Below are 26,409 nucleotides of genomic sequence, written 5' to 3' on the forward strand. Positions count from 1 at the left end.
GTGACATGCAGACTGCCCTGGGCTGAAGGTTTAAGTATCATTATTGCAAGAATGTACTATATATATATTTCAAAATCTAGATATCAAGATGCGTTGATAACAATACTACTGTACATTTAGGCTAAAAGTCAGGGGCAGTCAAATCTTGCCAGTGCATCTTTGACCTGTAGGAGGAAACTAGGGCATGGGGAGAGAACGTGCAAACTCAGCATGGCAATTTGTCACACCAAAGTGCTGCCCCTACACCAAAGGAAGATTGCAAAATATTTAAAGGGACGTTATGAGATTAGTAATAAAATGTCTTGATATATCACCAGGTTTCTGCATCTCCAAGATATTGCAAACTGCATTGTGGTAGGCATTTTTCTATTTTGTAACTACAGCATTTAAAAAAAAAAAAAACATTTTTAAGGCGCATAATCTAAAATCATTTAAAACTGTTAAATGAATATCCCAAACCATTAATTGTACTAAATGAAACGTAACACTTGTCAGATAAATCAGACCCATAATAAAAGCCGCTATTAACTGTAACACCTATGAGTGACCAACAATTTACCAAGCTGATTAAGCACACTGAAGTGCAGGAGACTTTGTACAGCACGTTCTCCGACACCGTCCTTGAAGATGCCAGGCTAGGACTAATTCCAGTCTTCCAAGGAAAGAAACTTGAGTTGCAGCCAAGGTTTAAGCAGATGGAAGACATTTACAGTACTCTTTCTCCTACCTGAAATAGGCCCCACTGAGCTTTTATGTCCTTACATCCCAAACATAAAATTAAAAATGTACTTGTTTCTACTGCACTGTATTACACCGCTCTATTTTACACAACATTCCACATCTTGTCTTACTGTACAACATCATTTCAAATTACCTACAACCTGTTAAGCTTGGCATTTTTTTTTAATGTAGATGATAAAATTTTGTAAAAATACAAGAAAATGATCAGACTCAAAATATTAATTTTCTCCACTTTTATTTACAAAAATATACTCACTAGTTTTTTTTTTTACAAATAACAGTAAGGTAGTTGATATACATTATACATTTACAAAATAACCCATCAGCAGCATTTTAAGTTGATCACTTTGCACAGCTTAAGAGATGTTCAAGAACCATATCTGTGCTTATAACTTACAAAACCTTACATTTTAGATATTTTGTTAAGAATGATTGCAGCAAAAAGTAAGGCCACATATTTTAATATTCAAAGTGCTAAATATAAATATCTAAAACTTACCAGGGCACTATTTAATATTAAGTGGCACTGTAGGCACATTATACTATTAAAGACAAACATAGCAGACAAATGATTTCAGTCCCACCTTAGGACTCTGCTTTCTGGATGGGCTTACAGCAAACCCACGACCTCAACCAGGATAAGCAGCTTTCAGATAAAGGAAACACAAACCTAGAGATGCTGATAAAGCAGCTAAAAATAATTATTCCATATTGTAATATTTGCTCAAGTGCTCTATTTCAAATTAAATGTATATAGCACTTTAATGTAATTTATATGCTTGCATTTTTATGTAAGCATGGTTAGACCAAATTGTGGTTTCTGAATGTTTTAGTATAGGATTATAAATAACATTCCCACTGTTCTTCAATGTGAACTTCAACTGCAGTGTCACTTGTTGACAGCTAGCTATAGGAATGGATGATCCATGCACAAGGCATAACTTTAATATGAGACCCATGAGGCACTTTACTTCACTTTACTTGGTCCAATTTAGACACTGCATATTTTCTAGTTGCTTGCTGCTTAGTCCTCTCTAACACACAATATAGATGCAACATTTCTTTAAAACAAGTGCTTTATATAGGTAGGCCTTTTGTAAACAAAGACTGCCTGAAATCATACCATACTATGTCAAAATTAAGATCTAGGTGAACAAGACACTGTACTTTCTACTTTTGATCATTAATCTTCTTCACACACGTGTAAAACCCAACCTTAATATCCTGAGAATAACACAAATGAATTCCACCAAGTGAAATCCCAGAAAAAGATTAATTAAAACTGCAATGATATGGGATATGAATTATATATTTTAAGTCTTTGGTAACAAAAAAACTTTGTCATGTTATTAATATCTATACTGTTTCCTCTTCCCTTTACAAATCATGTATCCAGGAAAAGGTCAAGCATTTAGTTTCTTAGCTGTAAACATAATTGAACTTTCAGTTCAAAACATCCATTTACTGTAGGGCTTTAAACAAAGTTATGTCCCATCCAGGGTAAAGCACAACTTTTTTGAATTAAGGCTTTGGTTTTCAAAAGTGCAAAAGACATACTTGTGTCCATTGGCATTTCACTTGTATTAATAGTGAAACTTAAGATTTTAAAGCTATAAAAGAGTATAATATTTTAACAAATTGTGTGCTAAATAATTTACTCTTCTGTGCACATAAAACATACTGTCCTTATGACTGCTTCTTTTTAAAGATGTTTCACATCTTGTTAGACTGTGAATTGCATATTCACCCTTCACTTTCTTTAGCAAGAACACTTCTGTTCAGACTATCTTTTTGTCCACACTTTATTCTGCATTTCTTCTTTCTTCTCCAAGCTCACGCAAAGGCGCAAAAACACATTGGAAACAGAACTTCTAAATTCCTACATTCTAGCTCTTCCATTTATTTGGTAATCTCACAATCACCCATCAAGGACTTGGTGCAATTCCTACAACCCATACTCATGCCAGCTACGCACTTTCATTGACCTTTCAATCCACAACTGTGGCGAAACACTATTTCAAAGCTTTCAGATTTATTCAAACTAACTGGAAAGAAACCATGAAATCAACCACCCTGCAAACGTGGCAGACATGTAGGTTTCAGACTGAAAACAGAACACGACCCCGATGATCATCAGTCTGGACTGGATGTGGGTCAATCTGCATTGGAAAAAAAAAGCAATAAAGGTAATTTAGTGCTGATTACCAAAACACAATAATCCACTCTCTCGGTGTATCTAAAGCAAGTGCTATAACTAATCCAGAATTTTGAGAACCAGTTAGCACAACACTTTCTTAGCTTGCTGTAGACAAATTACAGAGGTTTTCATTATCAATAATCAAACAAAACTACAAAGGAACAAGATTCAAATTAGCAGAATCATCAAAAGCACAGTTAAACTCAACTCAATGGAATACTTCAGAATCAACAGCCAAACACAAACCAGATGACACAAATGTAAACTACGGGAAAATGTATTTGAAGATGAGTCTGGAACAAGTGGCCCAGCCAAGTTTAAGCTGATGCCATCACTTCCTGCAGGAAATGGCCAAATAAGATCTGAGATACACCTTAACGAGTTACATTGACCAAACGGCCTCCTCTCAGCTATAAGCTTCCTGATTGACCATATACCATTTTATACAGGGAAAGAAATACAAACAATACAAACCTCTGCAATAATTCAGAACCTCGAGCTGCATGTAGCCATCAAAACCAGTGTATCTAAGTAATCAGTGGAAAGCTCACCTCTGAGTACAAAGGCGGTGGCTGGAACCTGAATTCCTGAATATAAGCGAAGACAGGCCGCCCAATTTCACGCTCCAGCTCATCTGGCTCAGAGTTAGAGGGGGTGTGGCGCTCAAACTCTTCTTGCGACACGACATCTGCATAATTCGGAGGAGCTAGGGAAAATAATATTTAAGAATTATGAGCCATGAAGAACAACAAAAGTTGTGTAAAGCTGTGAATTCTAATAAAAGAATTTCGAGCATGCTAAGAATTGATCTCCATTAAGTCTTTTATGCAGGATGTTAAGCAAGCACCAAGAGTATGTTTTCTTGAAACGTACAAGAAACCATGTTTTGATGTTCCAAATATCATTTTTCAACAACCTGCAGTTTTGGAATGCATGGAAAGCAATAGTCAATATTATAACTTTTCCCTTCCAAATGATTTCAGAATGGTGTTCCTCCTCCCAACATCTCCTAGTCCATCTGCTAAAGCATCTATTATTCTGTTGAAATCGCACAAGGATAACCAGTAACAGCGACACTCCCTTTACCGACACTTCCAAGCACAGTACAAACCATCAGGACAGACGGCGAGGAGATCGCACAAGGTCTTTGTGTTGCAGCACACCTCAAAATAGGGCAGCGAGATCATGCATGCCAATGATTGTGTAACGCTCAGCTCAGCATCTGAAATGACTTAACAGGATTGCAAGTAATTTCTCCTCACCTTCTGGCTGTTCAGGTAGCGCCAGAGTGAGCCAGCTCATGTCCATACTGAACTGGCTGCACAAACTTGAACTTCGGCTCCCAAACCCATTGTATGGTATGGTCCCGATAACCAAAGGAAGCTCTACTCTCAGCTTCTTTGCACCTGGAATCTGCACCAATACCTGATAAGATTGAGTAGAAAAAGCATGAATTAAATCATAGGTTTTGTCAGTTTTATCAAGTTACTTTTATTTAGTACTTCACTTTTTATCTGATGATATGCTGACACTGTAAGCTTTATTTGGCAAATTGAAATATAAAAAAGATCCTCTTTAATGTAATTCTGTGGATTACTTTCCAAATGTAAAATAAAATATTTATTTCAGAATACATTTTTTAATTCTATTTCAGACTAAAAAAAAAATTTCATTGAAAACATTACTTACTGCTAAAGAGTATTCAACTCTGATGATTGAGCAGTTCAGGATGGATGGAGTCACTGGGGGGATCTTCAATGTCTTTCCATTCCATGTGTCAGTGCTGCCTGAGGCAATATGGTTTCCACGCACACTGGCAACTTCCTGCTTGAAAGTTTTCGTTTTGCCATTAGCAAGACAGGTCTGAGTTTGATATATTGTGGCTTTTGGCACAATGAGACGTGAAGAGCAGTTTTCAATCTCAGCATAGATGGGGATTGCTTCTCCTGTTCAACAGATTAGAAATCAAATCAATACACTCAAAAATCAGTTCATATTTCACGTCATTACGTTTCAAGCTGAACCAGAACTCTTCAATCACGTGCCAACTGCAAACTGCAAGCCTAGTAGTACAATATAGGTTTATTCCATGCTGAAAAAAAGAAGAAAGAGAACACAACGTTTCGGCCGTGGAGCCTTCTTCAGGTGAAGACCTGAAGAAGGCTCCACGGCCGAAACGTTGTGTTCTCTTTCTTCTTTTTTTCAGCATGGAATAAACCTATTACTTGTTCCTTTGCAGCCTACGCATGCTGACGCAGCTACCCACCTGAACTAGTAGTACAATATGTTTTGTATTACTGATGAGCACTTCATTTTTTAAAGAAAACGTTATGACTTATATAGTTAACACTTCTGTCTGCTTAGCAAATAATAATGAAAGGCTAATACTATAAGGAAGATGGAGTTTGAAAAATTTCAACAATTACAGAAACATTTTAACTCTTTATGACTATTCCACCGTCATAAAAGTATTTCAAAATGATCCCCTTCTCTTACCATTACAGTAGCCCTGTCTTTCAATTTTGGCACTCAGGAAAATAGGGCCTGAAGTGAAGAACCAGCAGCCGACCATCTTCTCTGTATTTGTAGAAATAGGCGACTGAACAAAAAAACAATCATTCGAACTATGGCTACACAAATGAACTCTGTAACTCTATCACAGAAACCCCAAACACATAATGAGCTTTTAGGTTTCTACTCACTGTTATATTAGCATACTAACAGTTCCTCTGATAACACGTTCCCACAGAAATGGCTTTGAAGTTGAGGACTGATATGCTGCTTGTTAAATTTGGTTTACAATCCCTTCCCTCCGAGATAAACTGAAAGAATGTAGAATCTTTGGATACCCAAAACAAAATTCCAGGAAAAAAAAACAAAAAATTAGGACTACAGTATTGTGTGTGCGAAAGCTTGCATCATGGCTGCTTAAAGCTGAAGCTTTTCTTATACAAGAAGATTGATTTGTTAGAATTATATGTTCAGCACTAATTAGCATTTTAGAGAAAGAGGCTAGCTGATTAGCTACTGGACATAACGTGTTTTACAAAAAATACTTTTTCAATTCCTTTCAAATCACAGCATTCCAAGTGGATACTAAAAGACAAACCGAATCAATGATGCTATTTATCTCCTAGGTCTTTTGTAAACTAGCAATGTACTCAAGCAACTAATCATGAACGACCGTCCTGTATCTAAATAGGCATCTCACCAGTAGAGTTGGGGAGTTGACATCTACATGGCTGATAACAGGAAATTCTCTGTGCACAATAAGGTCCTGCATGGATGGCCTCTGTAAAATTGCTGATACCCAGTACTGGACACTTCCATGCTTCCCACAGAATGAGGTCACCAAGGGCCTGAAACACAGTAAATGTATAAAACAAAATAGTCATACAAATACATATACACAAAGACATGACCATCGGATCCTTTTTTCTTTGGAATGGGTATAACTGGTTAAAATCAAGAATTGCCATGCCAAGACATAAGGTCCTTTCAAAGAAGAGCAATTTGTCACATGCTAGATCAGGGTTCTTCCAAAAAACGGTCTTCTCCGCCCAATCCCCATAGATCTCTTTTTCACTAACAGGCTAGATAAATTGTGTCACTTCTTCTCATTTGAATTTTTCCTTCTGTTTTTATGTTTTAATTCCAGAAATAACAATTAAATAATATGTTATAGGTTGGATCACTGAATTGTTTTCAGATTTTAAAAATTGTTTCAGCTTACAAATATTAATACAAAAGTTTCAACCTCCCTACAACTCTAGAGATGAGACATTTTTAATTAATAACTTATTATGATAAAGATGGGTTACAATTAACCAATCAACAACTCAGCTCGAACAAAAAACAGACACTGGATTTAAGTGAACTTAGAACAGGAAGCCCTGGGATTCAGATTCATTAAAAAACACCAAGTCTGGAAAGATGGTTTTAATGATGTGGAAAGTGGGGGCAATCAAGAAAATAAGTTTTTTTTTTTTGGCAGGGGGCAGGGGCATTATTTCTAATTTAATACTACCTTGTTTGCACATTATTTTCAGTCGAGGCCACTGATATTCCCTCTAGTTGTGGGTGGCTGCTGTGTCCTCTTGTTTTCATTCCAGTCTCCACTTTTGACTTGATTTGAATCGACTGTTTGCTTACTTTCTCTATATTGCTATGAGTTACAGGACTATTCCCTTTGAAGATAATAAGTTACTTATAATAGCTGGTGGGTGGCATCCCTCCAGGACTCTTCTAGACAGGAGACTGTACTAGAATAAGTCATATCTACAGAAACAAGGTTTCTAATTGTTATCTGAAACTATAATGAAGGCCTTGAGAATGATTTTTTTTTTTCAGGCTGCTACGAATAATATTTCGGATTCTAGTTCACCAGTTGTGTGGTCAGCCACAATTCTGAATTACCAATACCTTTATCTGAAGAGGGGGGTGTACACAGACATAATAATTCTGAAACTTTAAACAATAAGTGTTTAAAAGCTTTCTATGCCAGACATACTGGGTAAACATTTTCTTAATACAGGACTAAAGGAAATGGCACACTTGCAAAAATCTGAAAAGTGGAAATATACTTCTTTCAAATTGGTCCACTAGATGCTTAGCATCAGTTCTTCTCCAGTGACCCTCTCCCAAACTCTGATGAAGACGGGATATGAAACCTCCACCATCCCTTTGATAACTCCTCGGTTACTCACCCCTGTGGAAGCTGAAAGCTGAAAGGGAATTCGTGCTTCCCTGAGGGTAAACAGATAAAACCTTCGGCAACGTCCTCGCCTGCAAACCCAAAGAAAACGACAAGTCTTAAAGGGCTGGTGTTCAAAAATACTTTCAGGTTCGGAGGAGGGTTGAAAGTCTGAGAAGAGAATTTTCAGACAGTGCACCTTCAGCTTAGCCTGAAAGTATTAGTCAAGATGAAAGTGAAAGTTCCCAGAAAATCAGTTCTGTGGTCTTACTGTACTAGCCTTGTTGAAACTGATATTTTGCCACTGGGTTACTCATTACAAAATACAGTGTTTATAAATAGCATCTTGGTAAACACTACAGCATCAGTGTACACACATGAGAATGTCACCTGTTCTTGAACTAAGAGCGGTTATTGTCAACAGCATGAGTATCACTTTGCATATGGGTAATACGATTCACAGCAGAGACTAAAGTAATTCTCTGGTGTAACTGTAGTAATACAAACATTTCCTAACCGTAACCCATGTAAGAATACATGGCAGTTCATGGCTATGCGTTACATTAATCTGCAATGGACAAAAAAACTAAACACCTTTTGTACTAGTGCACCTTAGTAAAATACGAATATTGAAGCCTCCCATCATTTTCTCCTGGACCGATATAGTTTGAAGTAAAAAAAAAACAGATTGTCCAACAGTCAGTTTCTTATCTGGACAAGTAACTTATTAGAACAAAATTGAAGACTACAGTAAGACCTGGACGTTACATTTAAACACGCTGCAGGCACCTTGCAAGGTTTCTGTATTGTCAGTCAAGTGAGACAAGTGTTATATAATCAGAACCCTGGCAATGTTTTGATTCTGAACCATGGTAGAAACACAAGCTTTTACAGTCGAGTTTTCCCTTAATCGTTTTAGGAAGTCAACACCACTTAGAAAACAACTGTCATGCAGGACAGTACGCATGGACGTCTTCCCCCATTTTTCAGTGCTTCTTTTATTTTCCCGACGGATTCAACTGGCGATATGAAAACGCCTCTCGCATTATGGGCCAGTTCAATTGAACCCCTCAAATCTCAAGGAAAAAAAAGCTCTGTTCTTCCACAACACCAGTTCCCCAGTGACGAAGCAGAGAGCCACGGGCGCTGAACAGCTCTCGACCATGTGCGCAATTCGCATTTCCGTCCCTGGTCTCTGCAGTATGCCTGTGTGCACGCACTTCCACATCCTAACAAACACATGCAAGGCATGCGAGTTAACCTGGGTTCACAACACCATCGTCCCAGCCCTTTTCAAACGGACAGTCGAAAATAAAGGTCAATATCACCCGAGTTGTGTGCATGTGTATATATACTGTATACACCCGCAGTGAAGTGGGTAACCGTACTCAAGACTGTTTAAGTCTGTTTCAAAGCGCATCTGTGGGGTGTCCCTCCATCGACCTTCAGGTGTCAACGAGCGTCCTTTGAGAGGCTCTGTCCCTTGAGATTCACGGTTTCCCCGGGTGTGTGTGAGTGTGTGGGGTGAGGGTGGGGGGTACGTCTTTTACCTGTCGCTCCCGGGGGAGTGTGGGTGACGTTCAGGTAATCGACCTCCTCCCTGCAGCCGTGCCCCGGGGATGGTGCCGCTGGGGCAGACCCCGGCCCGTCGGTCCAGCTGGCCCGGGCACAGCCCCTGCCCAGCACCCGGAGAGCCCGGATCCGCGCCGGCACCGACAGCTCCAGGAGCACACGCCCGGACACGGCCTCCCCGCTGCCGTAGGCACTCCCGTCCTCGCTGTCGAACACGATGCCCAGCGCCTTCACTTTGACCACCATGTCGGCGTCCCCTCGGCCCACCTGCAACACAGCGCAAACGGCCGGAGCCTTAGAGCAGACGCTCACGAATAAAAGGTTAAATCGGCAAGAGCCGTAAGTGTGATCCCAAAAAACATACCGAGTCCCGATATGTTTTTGACTCCCTCCAAAAACAAAAATCCCTTTCAGGTGTTCCTCCCTATTTTGCTTTTGTTTTTGTTTTTTTTAAAGTTGCCCCGTTGCTCTTAATTTAGCGCTCTGTGACTTGATTCAGCCTCGGGGCTCAGTCATATGTTAACTGTCGAAAACACCGACTCGACCGCCTTCTTCTCGAAAATAAAACACCGGTTCTCATTGAAGGGGTTACTTGTGCCGCCCTGACTGGACATCTGAAACATAACGCAAACTGTGGGTTTTTTTTTAGTCTTGGTGCAATTCATTTAAAGAGTTACAACAGAGATCGGAAAGAGCCGCGACACCTGAGCTGAGCTTCTACTGTTGATACATTGAGCAATCACGCCGAGGCCGTCTGACAGCCCTTCGGAAACGCCAAGAAACCGAAATTCCTGCGCCCATTGGTCTACGGATCTGTCTATGACAAATAAAGGCGGGATTTCACCGAATACTGCGTTTCGGATTGGACAGCACCTCCGGGAGTCACGGGGGCGGACCCGCTCCGTGAAGATACAGGGTGATATTTACTAACCTGCGTGATCAATGGCTATTGACCAATGAGCAGCGAGTCCCTTCACGTGACCACCTTATGATTGGCTTCTGGAAGACATTGGAAAGCGCGTTAGCCAATAACGGGCAGCTTTCAGGCGTGTGAACAGCCGATGGCCAAAAGACAGCCGCTGGAAAAGGGAGTGACACAATGTCTGTTTCCATAGAAACGGGATGCGGATGACGCGGATATAAACAGTACCACGAGATGCGCAGAGGCTAGATTATATATATATATTTTCAAAGTTTATTGACAGGATTAAACTACTTGAGGTGCGTCATCTGGATGTCAAAGGGGTCCTGTTAGAATACGTACTTATACTAGATACAACACACATATCACAAAAAAGAAAAATAAGAAAAACAAAAGCAAATTTAATTCAAACTATACAGCTGTCATGAAAGGCTGGAATTAACAAAATCTGAAGTTTAATAAGAACGTAATTATTTCAATTACAAGAGAGTTCTGTTTTTAAATACACAAATTAAACTCATTGTTCATAAGGTAAATTATTCCAATCCGTTAGAGCTTTATAGCTAAAAGCCTCCCTCTCATAATATACTCATACAAGCTCCACATATAAATCAAATTGGGTTGGTCTTTCTTCTGAGATCATTATGAATATTATTATCACTGATCAGCTTTATATATAAATCGGTGGAGCACAAAAACCATTGGGGCAGAGTGATATTTTTTGTGTGGAGCAGTTTAAAGGGGTCTCAGATTGAGTTCCTGTAGGCCCCTTGCAACGTTGTATGTTTGGGCTTTCAGTTCCAGATTTAGTCCAATTATTATTACATTTTTAATATCTGTAATGTTTCTAACCAGACCTGGAGGCATTTTATAGGCATCTTTGCCATTAATTAAGTGCATATTCTTGAGTAACAGACAAGTAAAAGACCTTGAGAAAAATCTTCTATATCTCTCAGAAAACGCTAAGGTTCATCGTTCAATTAATGACTCAGATCTGAACAAATGAAAAGACATGACTAGATCATCTGTAAACTAGGAGACTGAGATCCCTGGTTAAAATCTTATAGCCTGCAACACCCAACTGGCAGCCCACAGAAACTCAGCAGGTGTGAGCCTAGCCAGTACCTGGATGGGAGACTCTTGAGAAAAACTAAGGTTGCTGGTGGAAGGGGTGTTAGTGGGGCCAGCAGGGGGTGCTCACCCTGTGGTCTGTGTGGGTCCTAATGCCTCAGTATAGTGACGGGGACACTACTGAGAGGGTTCAAATGTTTGTTGTAAATTATCCTGAAAAAATAAAAAATAATAATTCTAACACATATTTAAGGGCAGTTATCTTCAAATCTTAAGCATGGGTCCCTGCACATGCAGATTGCTCCCGCAGCTGAGGTCAAGCACTGCTCACAAGTGTCACAGCTAGGCCTCCCGGTAAGTGAGATTAGGAAGGCAAAGTCTCAGTTTTTTCTTTTTTATTTATGCATAACAAAATTACAAAAAATACAATACAAACAAGAATACATATAACATTTCAAGACAAAACATCGTCAGGGGTACACATTACAAAATAAATTCAAATTATGAAAAAAGACTAAACAAGTTAAATAAAAATAACGTCAGCACCGCTTTCATATTTTTGGATTTTGAAACAGTCTGCAGATACTCCATTACTTCCATTTTAAAATGCTCAAAAAAGGGTTCTTTCCAGACCACTTTATTTTGTGTATATAATAACGTCCTATTATAATAATTAAATTTATTACAAACGGTAATAACTTAATAACGTATGGCTGAAACTTAACATAACATCTTTTTCATCAAAACAAATATCAGTATTGGTTTCATTTTTAACATAAGTCTTCAACTTAGTCCAGAAAGTCTTTACCCTGGGACATAGCCAAAACAAAAGAGACAAAGTCTCTATCCTGTCTTCCACCTCGCTCAGCGCGGGGAGCTATGGGATACAACAGGGAGCGATTCGGGGAGGTAAAGTGGGCAACACATCTTCATCCGAGCCTTTCTTCCGAATTTCAGAATTTTTTAAAATACAGAAACTTTTAATTACAACTTCCCACACCCAAAGGTGGATGACGTCGCCAAAATATTGGCAGCCCGTGCTTTTAAAATATTCGTGTGTTTTCAGGGGACGGCTCGTGGAACACGAGGCCGTGTTGCTGAATTAATTCAGCTGCAGAAACTGCGGCCCGGCAGGTTTCCCACTTCTATTTCTTTTCGCACCATTGAAAAGGTCATCGATTGAACGTACCTCTCGCTAGCAAAAAAAAATGTATACTCGCAATTAGAAAATTATATTCTAGAAGGGTATATTCTATAACTAGAAAAGTACATTCAAGAATCGCAGATAAAATCCTTTCCCAAATAGTTTTCTTCATTTTTTGAAAAGATTCATTTTAATTCATTCAAATTCCACTGCGGTGGAATGACAGTCACAAACAGGGCGCCTGAGTACCCAGACTGCTCACGTTGTCCACACTGTTTTGATGTCAGTATTGTTTTGAATTTATTTCACTCCAGTCTATTTCTCTGCAGCCGAATTAGCGGTGGGCTGTTGTTTGACAATAAACCACGCCCCTTCCTATGAATATGCATTGGCGACCCTCGAAACTCGCCCATTCGAGGAGCAGAGGAACAAGTGATAGGTGCCCCGAAGAAAGCTCCACGGCCGACAAGTTGTGGTTTCTTTCTTCTCTTTATGAGCATGGAATAAACCTATTACCTGTTCCTTTGCAGCTTACGCATGCTGGCGCAGCTCCCCACCCGAACTACATTCGAGGAGCAATGCGACTATGCCAATTAACCCACACAACATGTATTTGGCAGGAAACCGGAGCTCCCAGAAAGAAGACCCACGCGAACATGGATACACCATGCATACTCCTCTTAGACAGACTTCTGGGAAACGAGCACAGGACCCTAGCAGTAACTGCCAGTCCCCTACATCACTCCTAAGCATCATCCTGTAAGCATTAATGAAAATCAATATTACCTCTATCACAACGATCAGCTGCAATTACCCTTTTTTCGCTTTGTAGCTGTTGCGGCTCTAAAAAACATAACTACAGTATTTCATCTCGAGTCTGCAATAGAGAAGTAGTGAGAGGCTAATTTAAACATTCAATAAATTGTTTTTAGATGCGATTCATCGCATACATAGTGCCAAGTTACAGTTTTTCTTATATTACTTTATCTTGGCAAATATATTTATTATGATACAGAGATTGTGAGGAGACGCCACAGATTAAATCTGCGTTGCTCTCTGCTGCCACCTTATGACCAATCAGTACAATTGCCACTGGAGTTAATCTTAATGACGAAGGGAATAAATCCTAACGGAAACCAAAATATTCCAATCATGTAAAGCAAGACTTTAAATTGTTCTATGCAGCTGGTAAAACAATTTTAAAAATACGTTTTAAAGTCGGTCATTTCAAATTAAATGACAAATGATGATGAAGTCGGTGCTGTTGATGATTATTGTGAATTGTGTTTTAAAAAGAGTTGAGTAATATTGGTAAAAAGGCAGTATGACTAAACCAATGACCACTTATGAAAGACACAATACCAGCACTGTGTAGAAAAAAAGAGCTTTTGAAATATATACATACTCCTTTTTTGGTTAAAATGAGTTGAATAGAACTATATTTTTATCAAGAAGAGGAAACTACTCCATTTATTTATTTCCTTATAAAGCGATGTAATGACCAACCAGCTGATTGTACCATTAAATCTTTGAAGTGGTTTAAAATACAATTGGACCTAATTATCATATCTTGCCCATTAGAAATGCTTTCCTTGGCTTGAAGAAAGTGCTACATTCCAGGCTGATTTTGAAATCCGTGCAATTTGTCTCTATTTGTTGAAAAAAAAACATAGAAACATTCTTAAAAAAAAAACACACCCCTCAATTTTTTTAGTGTACCGAAACCTTATAAAAAGCCTTGAGATTTTTAAAAGGAAGTGGGCATTACAAATGTATACTGCGGTGCACAGGAAGATTAGATTCTTTGTCATAGGCGAAAGGGGGTCAAAACCAGGTCACCAGAACCAATAAACTCAGTTACAGAAGCCATAAGCGTTGAAAATGTGAAGGTTTGGAGCTCACCTAGTGTGAGCTGCAGCGAGCAGGCTGTGGGATGCTGTAAACTCCCCTGTGGGTTGATAGATACGAGATGACACGCTCCCCTCTTTACTGCTGAATGTTCACTGAACTTTCTGGCAGAAAGGCAGCCTCTAAAGTGGGTTCACCCGAAGGTTAATATAAACAAACAGCAGAAAATGGAGAGCCAAGGATTATTAAATGTTGCTCTGACTGACAAATCCTTCATTGCCATTAGCCCCTGGCCTCCACCTGCTTTACGCCTATAACCCAACTCCCAAAAATGTTTTAGGCCTTCCTAAATTTTTATACTTGACAGCCTTTATTAAAGACGTTCAGGCTGTACACGGTAATGCAGTCGAATATCCCTCACGCATGACTGTTGAGTCACAGGAAACTGCCGGTTATTTAGGGCTTATTTTTTGTTCTGTTCTCCCACCCTGAATAATACACATTGAACGTTTTATTCATGCTGCCTTGGGAAGGTCATTAGATATACCGCATGGGCTTGAGTGTTACGAAATTAACACTAAAGAGGCAGGTTAACGCAAATTCTAAAATTCTGAAATTTTCCCTCTTTTGTTTTTTTTGTTAATAAACGTCACGTCGCCTCCACGCATTCTAGTTTCGCTCTCGAAATAATTACATATTCAGTTTTAAAAAGCTTAATTAGGGCACAATTACTTAATTAACCAGCAGTGTTCTGTGTGTGGTAACCTGGATGATTCACTCACAGTATGGTAATCGTTTTAATAATGAGCTCTCAGCAATGGCACTAAAAGGGTCCTGTCAGGACATTTCTTCACCAGTGAGCTTGCCCCCAGTCCACATGTTACTTGTGCCTAGACAGCCTTTTCCTCCAAAAGCAAGCTTGCCTTTCGCAGACGTTTTGCCCCAACCTACATGTACAGCCATTGATCTACAATGGAAGAGAGCATATGGGAAGGTGACAAGGTGAAACACAACGTAAAATTGCTTCATGCAAAACGATGAGCCGAGAAGAGACCTGTACAAATGTGTATTTAGATGTATATTTAGAATACACAACCTTTCTCAAGAGGCACAGAGAGTGGTGTGAAATGGCTGGGTGATACGGATTGTGTTACAGAAGACAATACTATAACAAACGGACGCCTTTTAAATAACTCCTGCCAGGCAGCCTGTGCACATATTACCTGTGCATATGGATTCTGAGCATACTTTCTTATACCATGTGTAACTGTTCTTGGGGTTTCCACCCTTGCTGCTTCTGCCCTGCCAATTTGTCCCTTACTGCCTGGGCCCGAACCCAGGTCTCTGGCGTCACGCAACACGGAACTTGCCAGCTGAGCTAAAGGAGAACTAGCCCGGGTGGCTGAGATCCCTGTGATGCGCAGGGGCGTATTCGTTACACATACAAAGTATAACTTTGAGAAACAGCCTTGAGAAACAGTTCTGATTGGATTGTGACAGTTTGTTACAGCCTTTCAATTACAGGCCCTGGTAAGCAGAAAAGGGATGGAGATGTCTTTTGCACAAACAATGTTTAACCTGCAAATGACAAAAGCTACGGAGTGTCACTCTGAGTGTGGCCCAAAGTCAATTTATAACTATGGGCTACAACTCAATAATTCATTTACTTTTATGACTCTTTTTAGGAGACCCGTTAATACTCTCTCAATCGCCCCCTAGTGGAAAATTGTGTAGGAAATAGAAAAATTACCGTACAAAAACCTGAAACAACCTGTGAATATAACCAGAGGCACAGATTTCTGTGCAGACTCATGTCTTTCTTTGATTCAGTACAAGACCAAAGAGCTTATCTTTGCACAATCAGGCATCACTATCATCAGAATGTAGATTGCATGTCTTTGACTGGGGTGCTAATTAAAAGTCTGAAAGTACTTTGAACTCGCTGTTACTAGAAGGGGGATGAATGTAAGCTATTGTGTGAAGATATTGCACAGAAGCAGGGATTATACAGAGCACAGCAATACAAGGCCACAGACTCATACCTAGTGTCTTATTCTTGGCTTGTTTTTGAGGAATGTACTGTCTCCATACCACGTGTATGCCCAGGAAGAGAAGAATATGGAATATCCTTAACGAAGGTGGAAAAAACACTGTAAAGCACATAAATGCAGTTGTTCAATAAAACCTCCTTTAACTGCGAAGCACCACTCTGTAGATAAACAGTTAAGCCGAGTATGAAGAAAGTCCCTGCCGGGCGCTTGAATTTATCACTGCCAGCGCCAGTGTGCATATTTTCTGATGTTGGCTGTGCATTGTTAACAGTGATTGTCATCTAATTAAATCGCGGCTCATCACGAGAGATGCTATTTATGCTGAGATAAGCATCGGGAGTCTGCTCAAGCGTTCCCAAGATCAATAAAGATGTTCCCTTCTGGATTACGAATCGTCTGAGGGTTATATGGGGCACTGGAATTAATTAGGAAAGAATTCTTATTTCCCCCCTACTTCAACTTTCTAACTAGAAAAAAAAATGTTTAAATGGTTTGATATCGGCTTTCAAGTTAATTCTTTCTGTCACTTGATCTTCTTTATGGCAAATTAAAATGTTCTATATAAAACCAATTCAAAACCGCCATTAGGGTCTGCACCTCCTCTTGCGCTATTGAAACATTCATTGCTAGAATCATTTCCTTTTTTTGTCCTAACAGTTAAACAGACAATGTGCAATTTCACTCCAGGAGTTAAACTTTGAGATTTTGTCTAATGTTTTTAAAGGGGGTAATTAAAAACGTATACTAAGGATTGCAGTGAAACCCCTTATTAATTATTCTCTGAATTTTTTAAAACAGCATACAAAATTTCATCCATCAAGTTTTTTTTTTCACAATTGGTGCGACCCCCATCCTGTCTTCGCTATAAAGATGCAATGTTCAAAACAATTATGCTCATAATTGATCATAAGCTGGTTGAAGGTAGAACTGTTTTTCTTAACTCTTTGTCACGCTATCTGTTTCATCGGACTGATACAGACCTAAACAGAACGTCTTGCTGTAGAAGAAGCCTAGAAGATGATAACCTTTTTCCAAACACGAAAAATGCCTGAAGGTTTTATATTAGTACAAGATATTCGATTGAATGTCTGAATTGTGTTGGCATTCACCAGAAAGGCAGAGGAGGCTGCAGAATCATGTTTTAGGCTGAAAAATTGAGATAAAGGGAAACATTCCTGTCAAGCCTCTTGGAGCCCATACAAAAACTCAACAGCCTATTGATGAAGTTGACATACGAGCAGTCAGCCTCCTGAGGAATCACCATACAGGTGTTGCTCATAGCACTTGCCTGCTTTATCGTCTGTAAAAGGTGTTTATTGCCCCTTGTCGCTGTTATTTCTGACCCTCCCCCTTCTCAGATTGGCAGGACTTGACAATCTAAATCAAAACCATCAACATTTCCCCCAGTGCTTAGTTAAACAAAGAGAAATTCTTTGTCTAACGGCGACCCTTTTTTAAAGTCATTATCCCAGCTCAAACATTATGTATCCCAGCTGGAGTCTTTTATTATTATTACCTTTCAAAGGTTTGATCCTAAATCTTATCATTTTAAGTTTTACCCACAAAAGCAGTGGCACAAATTGCTAGTGATTAAAACTCCACTATGAATTAAGAAACATATATCCACTCTGTATAAAGTGCACCTGTACTGAATTAGCCATCTACTAATCTCACTCACCTGAGGACGTTCAGCTGGCATTTAAGCTATTGTTTTTAAATGCACTCTTTAAAGTCTTGTTTTTAAATATTTTTGCATAAAGTTGATCATTTCAAACACTAACACAATACTACTCAAAAGGGAGATCATTCAGAGCATCACAGCTGAGCGATATTTGAGAAGCTAGTGAAGTTTCGCTGGAGAATACACAGGTGCAAACATCTCATTCAAATTTTCAGTTTCATTAAATTACATCTGTTTAGGTCTTTAAAATATCTTAATAGTATTTTTGGAGTTCACTCTTGGCATTAAAATGAGAATTTCCTGAATCATTTAAAATTAGTGTTAGTAAACTGACACCCATTAAGCGGGACTGCGAGCCAGCATTGTTGTTCAAATAATATGGTCACGGTATTATATATTGAGTATGTCGTGTTATTTGTTGGGAGAATCTAGCTCTACAATGTCTTTTGCTTGTTTGCCTAGCAGGTTCATACTTGATGATATTTTATGATCATTCTGGCTGTGTTTTATACCATAATTCCACTTTCCTGATAACAGCGATTTCTTACAATGAAACAATCATCTATTAAGACTCATAAACCTCTGAACTCCAGATCCCATCAGCCAAACGCTTTACCACTGTGCCACATTAGAAACAGCCGCATGGGCACTTTGCAGGCCGTAGCACTCGTTTTCAGCACAACCACACGCTTTTCTGAATATCCAGCTAACAACCTATTGCGATCAATTGTCTGCCTTCAATCAGCATGAGTCCAAAATAACACCAGAGTGTCTTCCATCATGAAACATGTGCTTGAAGTGACCAAGTAATAGGTTTATTCCATGCTGAAAAGATAAGAGAGAAAACACGTTTCGACTGTGAAGCCTTCTTCAGGTGTGAGCAACCTGAAGAAGGCTTCACCTGAAGAAGGCTTTACAGCTGAAACATTGTGTTTTCTCTCTTCTCTTTTCAGCATGGAATAAACCTATTACTTGTTTCTTTGCAGACTAAGCATGCTGACACAGCTCCCCACCTGAACTACATTTAACAGTATATTTACTGTGATTTCTGCCTTTTGACACTTGCAGCTGAAGACTGTGAGTCTTCTTGCCTGATGGTTTCTCTGCACTGGTCACTGTGGGCAACATAGAGGCTGAGAGAGCTCACGCCCGAATGTCAGACTGTGGTAAACTGGCGATGATTAAATGGCAAAACCAAAAAACTTTTGCCTCTTCTCAAGACCTGAGAGTGCCACCTCAGAGTGTGGGTGCCATGAGGACACACCCTTGGTCTTCACTTCCTAGCGTTATTTTGGCCTTTTAAATTGTTTCCCCACATTGTCTAGGAGATACAATAAGCATGAAATGTCAACATACAGTACTGTAAATAACAAAGTATTTTTCATAAGCAGCCTATATAGCATGTATTCATGCCCTTAGTGGAGCTATCACAGCCAAGACTTTCCCAGTGGGCCTCTTCACATCTCATGTTTGAGTCTGGAGAGCAGTCCTCGGCCTTTTATCTGACTGCAGTTCATATCCAGGCTGTCCAAAATAGTGCTGTCATGTGTCTTCCACACACTCCACTCCTAAATGGACTGCAGGAGCCCCGGTGCCCAGCTGTGACACTCAGTGGCACTGCTGGTGGAAACGCCGGGACAGAAGGTGAAAGCAACACAAAGGGACGTCCATAAATCTACTGCACCGCTTTTGACACCCTTGCACACACAGGGCCAGTGCAGAAAGCAATAATTCCTCATGCTGGGAAAAGCTGATCAGTGATTAAAGCATCTGGCAGCAATGTGCTCCAGAGGTAAACCCGCAACCCAGCCTACCCCTGTCTGTCAGCGGCTCTTACAAATAACACCATCTGCAGTGAAGTGCGGGAAAGTGGGACCAGGAATGGCAAAACAAGTAAAGAAAAAACCTATTACAGAGTGGTTGTCTAAGAAATAAGCCTGAACACGGGTGGTAGATCGATGTATGCTGGAGGTTAAATCTATTTTCGCACTGTGTTCCTATTTCACACTTTAATGGCGTTTTAATACGACTGTCACCCGGCCTCCAGTTCATGTCAAGCAGGTAGAGTCTTTTAAAAGCGGAGGGAGAGAGCTTTACCACTGCAGAGCTCAATGCGCAAGTAACATCTTATTTCCCACTTAAAGGATCTGTCACTCCCTCGGGAGTACAGCTATTTTTTTTCACGTGTGTGCAGGGGCTACGCTCTGGTTTTTATTTAAGGCTGCAACATGTTACGCCGTTTCCTTTAAGACGAGAAATTGGCTGGGTAACACCATACCTTGGAGGGCTTCGCGTGCCTTGAACATTCGGCACCAGGGTTAAGATCAGACGCAGCAAGCAAAAGACGAAGGTGGCTTTGCTCGTGTCCCTCTGCTGTCACATATGTTTTGTCAGTAAAGGAGATATTCATTTTAAAGCTGCTGTATGGCATCACATCTAAGCCTTAGTCTTGTAAAAGCAGGGTCTTATGGGTGTCTGGTATCTCTAGCAGTATCTCAGACTTCCAAATATCATTGAAATGCCTGCATAGTAATAATTATGGGTCCAGTATATTTATATGATGAAGTTGTAACGTATTTAAAAAAAGCCTTTTCCAGGCAGTCTTTTGGCATAATTTAATACATTTCATGCAGAGCCTTGTTAAATTTAACACATTTTAGATCACTGAAAGACCCTTGTTTGTGAACATAAAAAATGCTCTGTCTGCCTTCTGACTTGCCAGCAATATTCCGTTATTTTACATTAGTTCTGCTGCTTTAGTGTTATTACAGCTGTTACAAAATCCTGACAAAAGGGTGCATTCCTCCTTCTGTTCCAGCATAATTGCTTTTTAACTGCGTCTCCTGACAGTATCCATGGAAACCTCGAAATGCCACACAGAGGAACTCTTGTTGCTCTCCGGCCATTAAAAAAATATCATAAAAATTCTATGAAGTCACAAAATAAAAAAAACTTTCGTCCTGAGCCATCTGAGAAGCATAGGCCTTCTGTTAGAAGCTGATCCTTTTGCTTTGTAGATAATAGAAAGATCCCTTTCTGTCCTTGTGGTAACATATTGAAAAATGAGAGAGATTTTTTGTGTAAAAGACGAGCCTGTTACAGCACGAGTGAGAGCTCAATTGTCTTGTTGTATTCATCTAGGTCAAGCTATGTACAATCCTACCATTGTTTGAAGTAGAAGTCAATGTGAAACATAATTATCATATTAAAGTCCTGTAAATAATGATCCAGGAAGCCTGAAGTTTGTAACTGTTAGGAGCCTTAAATCACTTCAAGAAAAGCTACTTTTACAATATACTGTAAATCTGTGGGTATTGAATACGTTAATGGGTGAGGTGAGAGTCAAAGCAAAGAAACAACCCGTGAGATGTTTTAGAAGGCATTAAACATTTAAAAAACACTTTGGGAATAACTGATCATTCCAATACCAATAAATTGTTTTTTTCAAATTGCTCAACTACCGGTGCTTCAAATGTTTCTGATAACAGAAACAGATAGCCAACTCCATAGCTGCTATTAGCACACTCACACTCTCATTCAGGCATTTAAATGTTATGATTAATGAAGATATACACGCCACAATTTACTTAAACACATTTGTTTTCAGTTTGTCTGACAGTGTTCTAGGAAAATATTTTTGACACAGAAATAAAACATGATCTACACTCATGGCTGAAGTTGCATGTTTTCGATATGCTTTCACGCATGCACTGTTTTCTGTGGATAAGGCAATTGTTATCAAGTTCCGTAATTACCCTGGACTGTATGTGGGCAGCGTGGCCATTATCTTGATCACAAGAATCAATTCCGGTAAGCTAAGAGAATAACAACAGCCTCACATTTCATCCTGCTTTGGTGTCACACTCTCACATGAAACGTGGAGCTCTCAGAAGAGCCCAAAGAGTTGCCTCAATCCCTCTAATATGTTGCTTAGAGGAATTTCTATTTCTTTTTTATCTCTTGCTGAAAGGAAACTGAGGCAAGATGTGAACAGTAGAGGGCGCTATCAGCTAGGCAAAGAGTGCCACTCTTGGAGCCATGGGAGAGAGGAACAGACAGCGAGACAGGATTAAAGAGTGAAGTCCTTGTTTAGAGAGCGTGCGCATGCATGTAGGAAAATGAACCCTCTTGCTGTCAGAGACTAAAGCTCCGACTCCAAATCTTAATTCAGAAATCAGCTTTTGTCATAGATAATCAGGCAAAAAGCTCATAGTTTTACCCGGCTTAATGACTCCTTGTATCAGTATCTCCCTGCCACATTGCTGCAATGGTAGTTGATTCTGGAGATCTCTGTGCTCTGCTGTATGCCACAGGACTCACTCATATCACCTGTAAATGCATCCCAGACCTTTGGCAGGTCAAGATGAACTAAGGAATGATGGGCATGACCTCCCATCTTATTAATTTAGGAAACTGTAGAATTTGGAAAGCTGTGACGTTTTGGGGCACTTATGTGTGTTTACTGTGCACATATCTGAAGTGTAACCAAAACGTGCATTGAGGTTTATCACAGCAGCTGTGAAAACAAGCTCGCATCATCCCCAGTGCTTGGACAGGACCTACTCAGGTGTTGAAATTTGAAGCAATTTTCTCTGAAATTTCAAAATGAGTGATAACTGTTATCGGCCTTCTCCCCAAGTGATTTCTAAAGCGGAGTTAATTGAACAGAGAGCCCAGTAATTAACGATGTGCTCCTCCAAGCTGGAGGGTGTCTGAAGTGAGCACAGCAGAGGGTCAGTAGGGGAAGCTATGTAATTGGTGTTAAAAAAGATAAAAATTAAAACTGTTTTTTTAATAGATTAGTTTAGAAGATAAGAAAAGTCTGCTAATGGGTCTATTTGTTGTTCCTATTTTAGAAAATAGTGGCTTCAGTCTTTACTGTAGCTGCCGTACTTCCATAATGAAACAAATGGGAAACCACAGTAGAATCTAGCTTTCAAAACACGATGAACAGTTCTCAGCATATTTTTAATTTCATCTACAGTACACACACAATTATGTATTTTCTCCTGCTGTAACAAAACATGCACTTTGATATCCCTTTTCTTTCTGGGGTGTTTCTGGAGGGCTTTTATTGATAACCAATACAGACACATGAGGTTGTCTCAGTGCTTCACTCTCAATCCTTATACCAAACCTAGCAAACACGCAGACTCACCGACACACGCTGTGCGGCAGAAAAAAAAACAACAGTTTTTCAATTTGTCAAACTGTTGAGTGTTTCCCTTTTTTTGTAAGGTGGAAGGCATCCTAGCAAACTCTAGATTCCTAGCAAATTCTTTCTGCACACTTTCTGGGGCACAGAGGCCTGAGACTGAGCTGGAGTCTGCCGGGAGGCTGGCTGTGCTGAAAAGACTGTGGCATCCACTCAGCTGAGGGAAAATCGGAGGAACACAGTTGGTGAATCATGCCTGACTGGCCTCTGACCCTCAGGGTTAGACTGATGTCTGGGTCATGTACAGTCCTGTAACCTAGTTGCTAGTGATGGGAAGCCTGACAGCAGTTTGCCACTGAAGTAGAACAAATTCACTTTTGGTTTCTCGGAAAACAGTTTTCAGAGAAAATCAATGCAAGAAGTCAGTTTTGTTTTCCTAAGCCAATCTGCAGGGCTGTACTTGCAAATGATTCACATAATAATTTATCTAAGAGCATGAATCTGTTTATTCACATTTACAGTGGATTTTATAATGGAAAAAGAATGCATTAGTAATATTTACACCCCAAAATGGAATTAATTAATTTTATTTTCTTTATTTAAGAAATATTGTCTTCCAAAGACAATTATAAAGGTATAAGACACCCCAATAATCATTGAGGAGAGCTTCTATTGCTAGCTTTGTTTAATTCCTAGTGGCAGATGTTTAAATTCAGGGTATACAGTAATTCTTTAGAGAAATGTTTCATGATTGTTGACAAAATAATGAAAGATTAATAATGTATGATGCTGGATTCTCTCAAGAATAAACAAGTTATGTAAGGTTAAATCATTGTTTCAGTAATATTGTTATTGTATTTTCAGATGAAGCTAGTTTGCCCTACGTTGGTAAGTGTCTGTTTGAGTTACTGTAGGTAGTCTGACCTCAGTGTTGCTATTTTTTATTATATATATTTTTTTTTTTATTTCTAGGCTGAAAGTCTGAGAGTGTTTTTTTTTTCTTTGAAGCATTATAGCTGTACAGACAAATCAAGCTAACGGATCTGATTCATTGAAGTGCTGTAGCCAATCACTTCATTTGAGTCAATAGCTCAGTTTAAATGTCAGGTTTAAATTGGCAATAATTACTGTTACAGCACTATCTTGTAACATACGATCTTCTGTGAGTACCTAAAGAGATGACGGAACAGAAGAAAATCTAAAATTACAAACTCAGCTGCTCGGCTGACAGAAGAGTTAGGCCAAGTGTGTTTGTTTTTTCCCTTTGTTACCAGAAACACTAAAATATAAAATATAAAAATGGAATAAATCCAAGCAAAAAAAACATTTTATAACCTAAGTGTTTAAATATGTGCTAAGTAAATCTTATTTCCCAAAATAGATGTTTTTACCACTGTGTTTTTACAATCCAGTACATAGCATATATTACAGTAAGAGCTACATTTTACCCTGTATACTAAGTGTGATGAGAAAATTTGAAATGAGAATGTGAGAATTTCTTTCAGATTTTCACTGTTGACCAAGGAAAATGCTATAAAGTATCCCTGGGTGTCAGTTTACGTGACAGTTGAGGTGAGGAATTATGTCAATTGTGCTGAACAATATTTTGGGTTGGTCAGTTGGGATAATACCATACAGCAGGAATGGCTGGACTGTGACTTTATGTATGGAGACATGTCTCTTTAATACCAATCTTTCGCAGGCAGGTCTTCACAAAGACAGCCTTGATTTCAAAACACAACAAAACTTTTTACGCCAAGACTGAATGTAGCCTAGATTTTATAAAACAGACCACTAATTTGATTGTTGCCGGTCAGAACAGAAGGTACATTATTTTAAATGAAAGTACAAGGAATAGGAAATGTGTATAGGAATAAAAAGGAATGCGAAGAATTCCCTATGTGCCACAGCAAAGAATGTGTTCTGCTATTCAGAACTGCATTCCGATTCTGTACTTTCCATTTTAAAGTTGAATTTTGCGTGTCACCAATGCTTTGGAAATGTGAGGGGGCTGTGGTATTTGATTTTTTTGTACCATTACATCCCACATAAATATTGATCTGTTTGTGGTTATGTGGTAATTTAATTATTTTCTGAACAGAAGCGTCCCGACCAAACAAACATCCCAATTTTTTTTTTAAATTAAATGCATAAGTTACGAGACCTATTAGAATTAGACATTCACAACTAGTTGCTGAGAGACATTCCTCATGAAAATCATGTCTGGATGACCTTTTAGGTTCTGGAGAAATTTCTCATTTTCCGATAGAATGTATCTATTGTGCGATTTCTATAGAAACTCATAGGTTTATCCATTTTTCCAAGGGAGTGTCGAACAAAGGGATTTAGATTTTTTCTGTTACTTTTTATTAATCCTTCATAAAATATTGGGTTGCTGCTCTGTCAAACATACACATATTCCTTCCCATTAACCTCATCAGGCAAACAAGCCACTCTCCACATAGTATCTAAGATTATGGACCGGCTGCATAGGCAGGGGAAAGACCAAGCTCTGATTTCAATGTGTGTTTCACTTACAAATGCGTCTCTGTTATTTAGCATATGAAATGTCAGTCAGCGATATCCTGTACATTTGAACACATGAAGGAACAACATTTTTTAGCTTTGTGAGGAGCTGTTTGTTACTCAGCGCCAAAACACCAATAATAACACAGATGAAAAGATATATGTTTTGCTTGATATGCTGCAATGTAATGCAATGTAAGTCTTTTTGATGATACTCCTACTACGCTACTTTGACTGTACAGAAAAATATATGAAGTACTGATCTTTTAGAACTGGGGTATCCAGTCCTGATCTTGGAGGGCCAGTGTGTGTAATTTCATCCATCAGCAATTCTAATGGCCAGAAAAACAGCTCATTATTGGCTTAATTGGACCAATTTAAATCTGCAAGACACCTGCAAGAAAACCTGCAGACACACCGTCCCTCCAGGAGCAGGACTGGAGACTCTTTTTCAGAAAGAACACAATATTGTTCCAGCCATTCCTAAAGTGCCATCGAAGTCTCTCTCTTCTTCATCCTCTGCTGGGCATGCCCTCCAGGAAGCTCTGTTAGTTTCTCTGAGTTTCTCTTCATCTGGTTGGGTTCTGCAGAGCCCCTTGGGACATTATCTTTGCTAAGAGGCGGGCACAGAGAAAGACCACAGCTGTAGACAGCTTTAGGAATTGAGCCAAAGCATCCTAAAGCAATCTCTCGCAGTTCTCAGGAAAAATTAGAATATAATGTCGACTAAGCAGTTATTAATTAACAGAGCTGTCACATATAGTTTGTCTGTAAAACACAGCTGTGTCGCAATTGACTTTATTAGGGC

General features: G+C 39.3%; 1 protein-coding gene and 1 long non-coding RNA gene across 4 annotated transcripts in view; one reads left to right on the forward strand and one right to left on the reverse strand.

The window, feature by feature from the left end:
• Window positions 1–959: 959 nt before the first annotated feature.
• Window positions 960–10,285, reverse strand: LOC148659290 (arrestin domain-containing protein 4-like). 3 transcript variants are annotated; one of them, XM_088641364.1, is made up of 9 exons: window positions 10,135–10,285; window positions 9,182–9,470; window positions 7,645–7,723; window positions 6,150–6,297; window positions 5,435–5,537; window positions 4,628–4,884; window positions 4,201–4,363; window positions 3,490–3,644; window positions 960–2,900 (listed from the first exon to the last, which is right to left on the reverse strand). In XM_088641364.1, the coding sequence occupies exons 2-9, from the start codon at window positions 9,447–9,449 to the stop codon at window positions 2,841–2,843; spliced, it is 1,233 nt and encodes a 410-aa protein (XP_088497490.1). In that variant the 5' UTR covers window positions 9,450–9,470; window positions 10,135–10,285; the 3' UTR covers window positions 960–2,840. The 3 variants fall into 3 exon arrangements, with proteins under 3 accessions (XP_088497490.1, XP_088497489.1, XP_088497491.1); XM_088641363.1 differs by lacking the exon at window positions 10,135–10,285 and adding an exon at window positions 9,568–9,955; XM_088641365.1 differs by lacking the exon at window positions 10,135–10,285 and adding an exon at window positions 9,564–9,955.
• A 1,716-nt stretch (window positions 10,286–12,001) lies between these two features.
• The window catches only part of LOC148659291 (uncharacterized), a 37,998-nt gene continuing 23,590 nt past the window's right edge, over window positions 12,002–26,409 (forward strand). The window contains exons 1-3 of the long non-coding RNA XR_015940586.1: window positions 12,002–12,105; window positions 12,263–12,367; window positions 12,961–13,099. This is a non-coding gene — a long non-coding RNA (uncharacterized LOC148659291). The remainder of the gene's footprint in view (window positions 12,106–12,262; window positions 12,368–12,960; window positions 13,100–26,409) is intronic.

This window comes from Lepisosteus platostomus, chromosome 7, assembly GCF_059453375.1.
Source record: "Lepisosteus platostomus isolate fLepPlt1 chromosome 7, fLepPlt1.hap1, whole genome shotgun sequence".
NCBI lineage: Eukaryota > Metazoa > Chordata > Actinopteri > Semionotiformes > Lepisosteidae > Lepisosteus > Lepisosteus platostomus.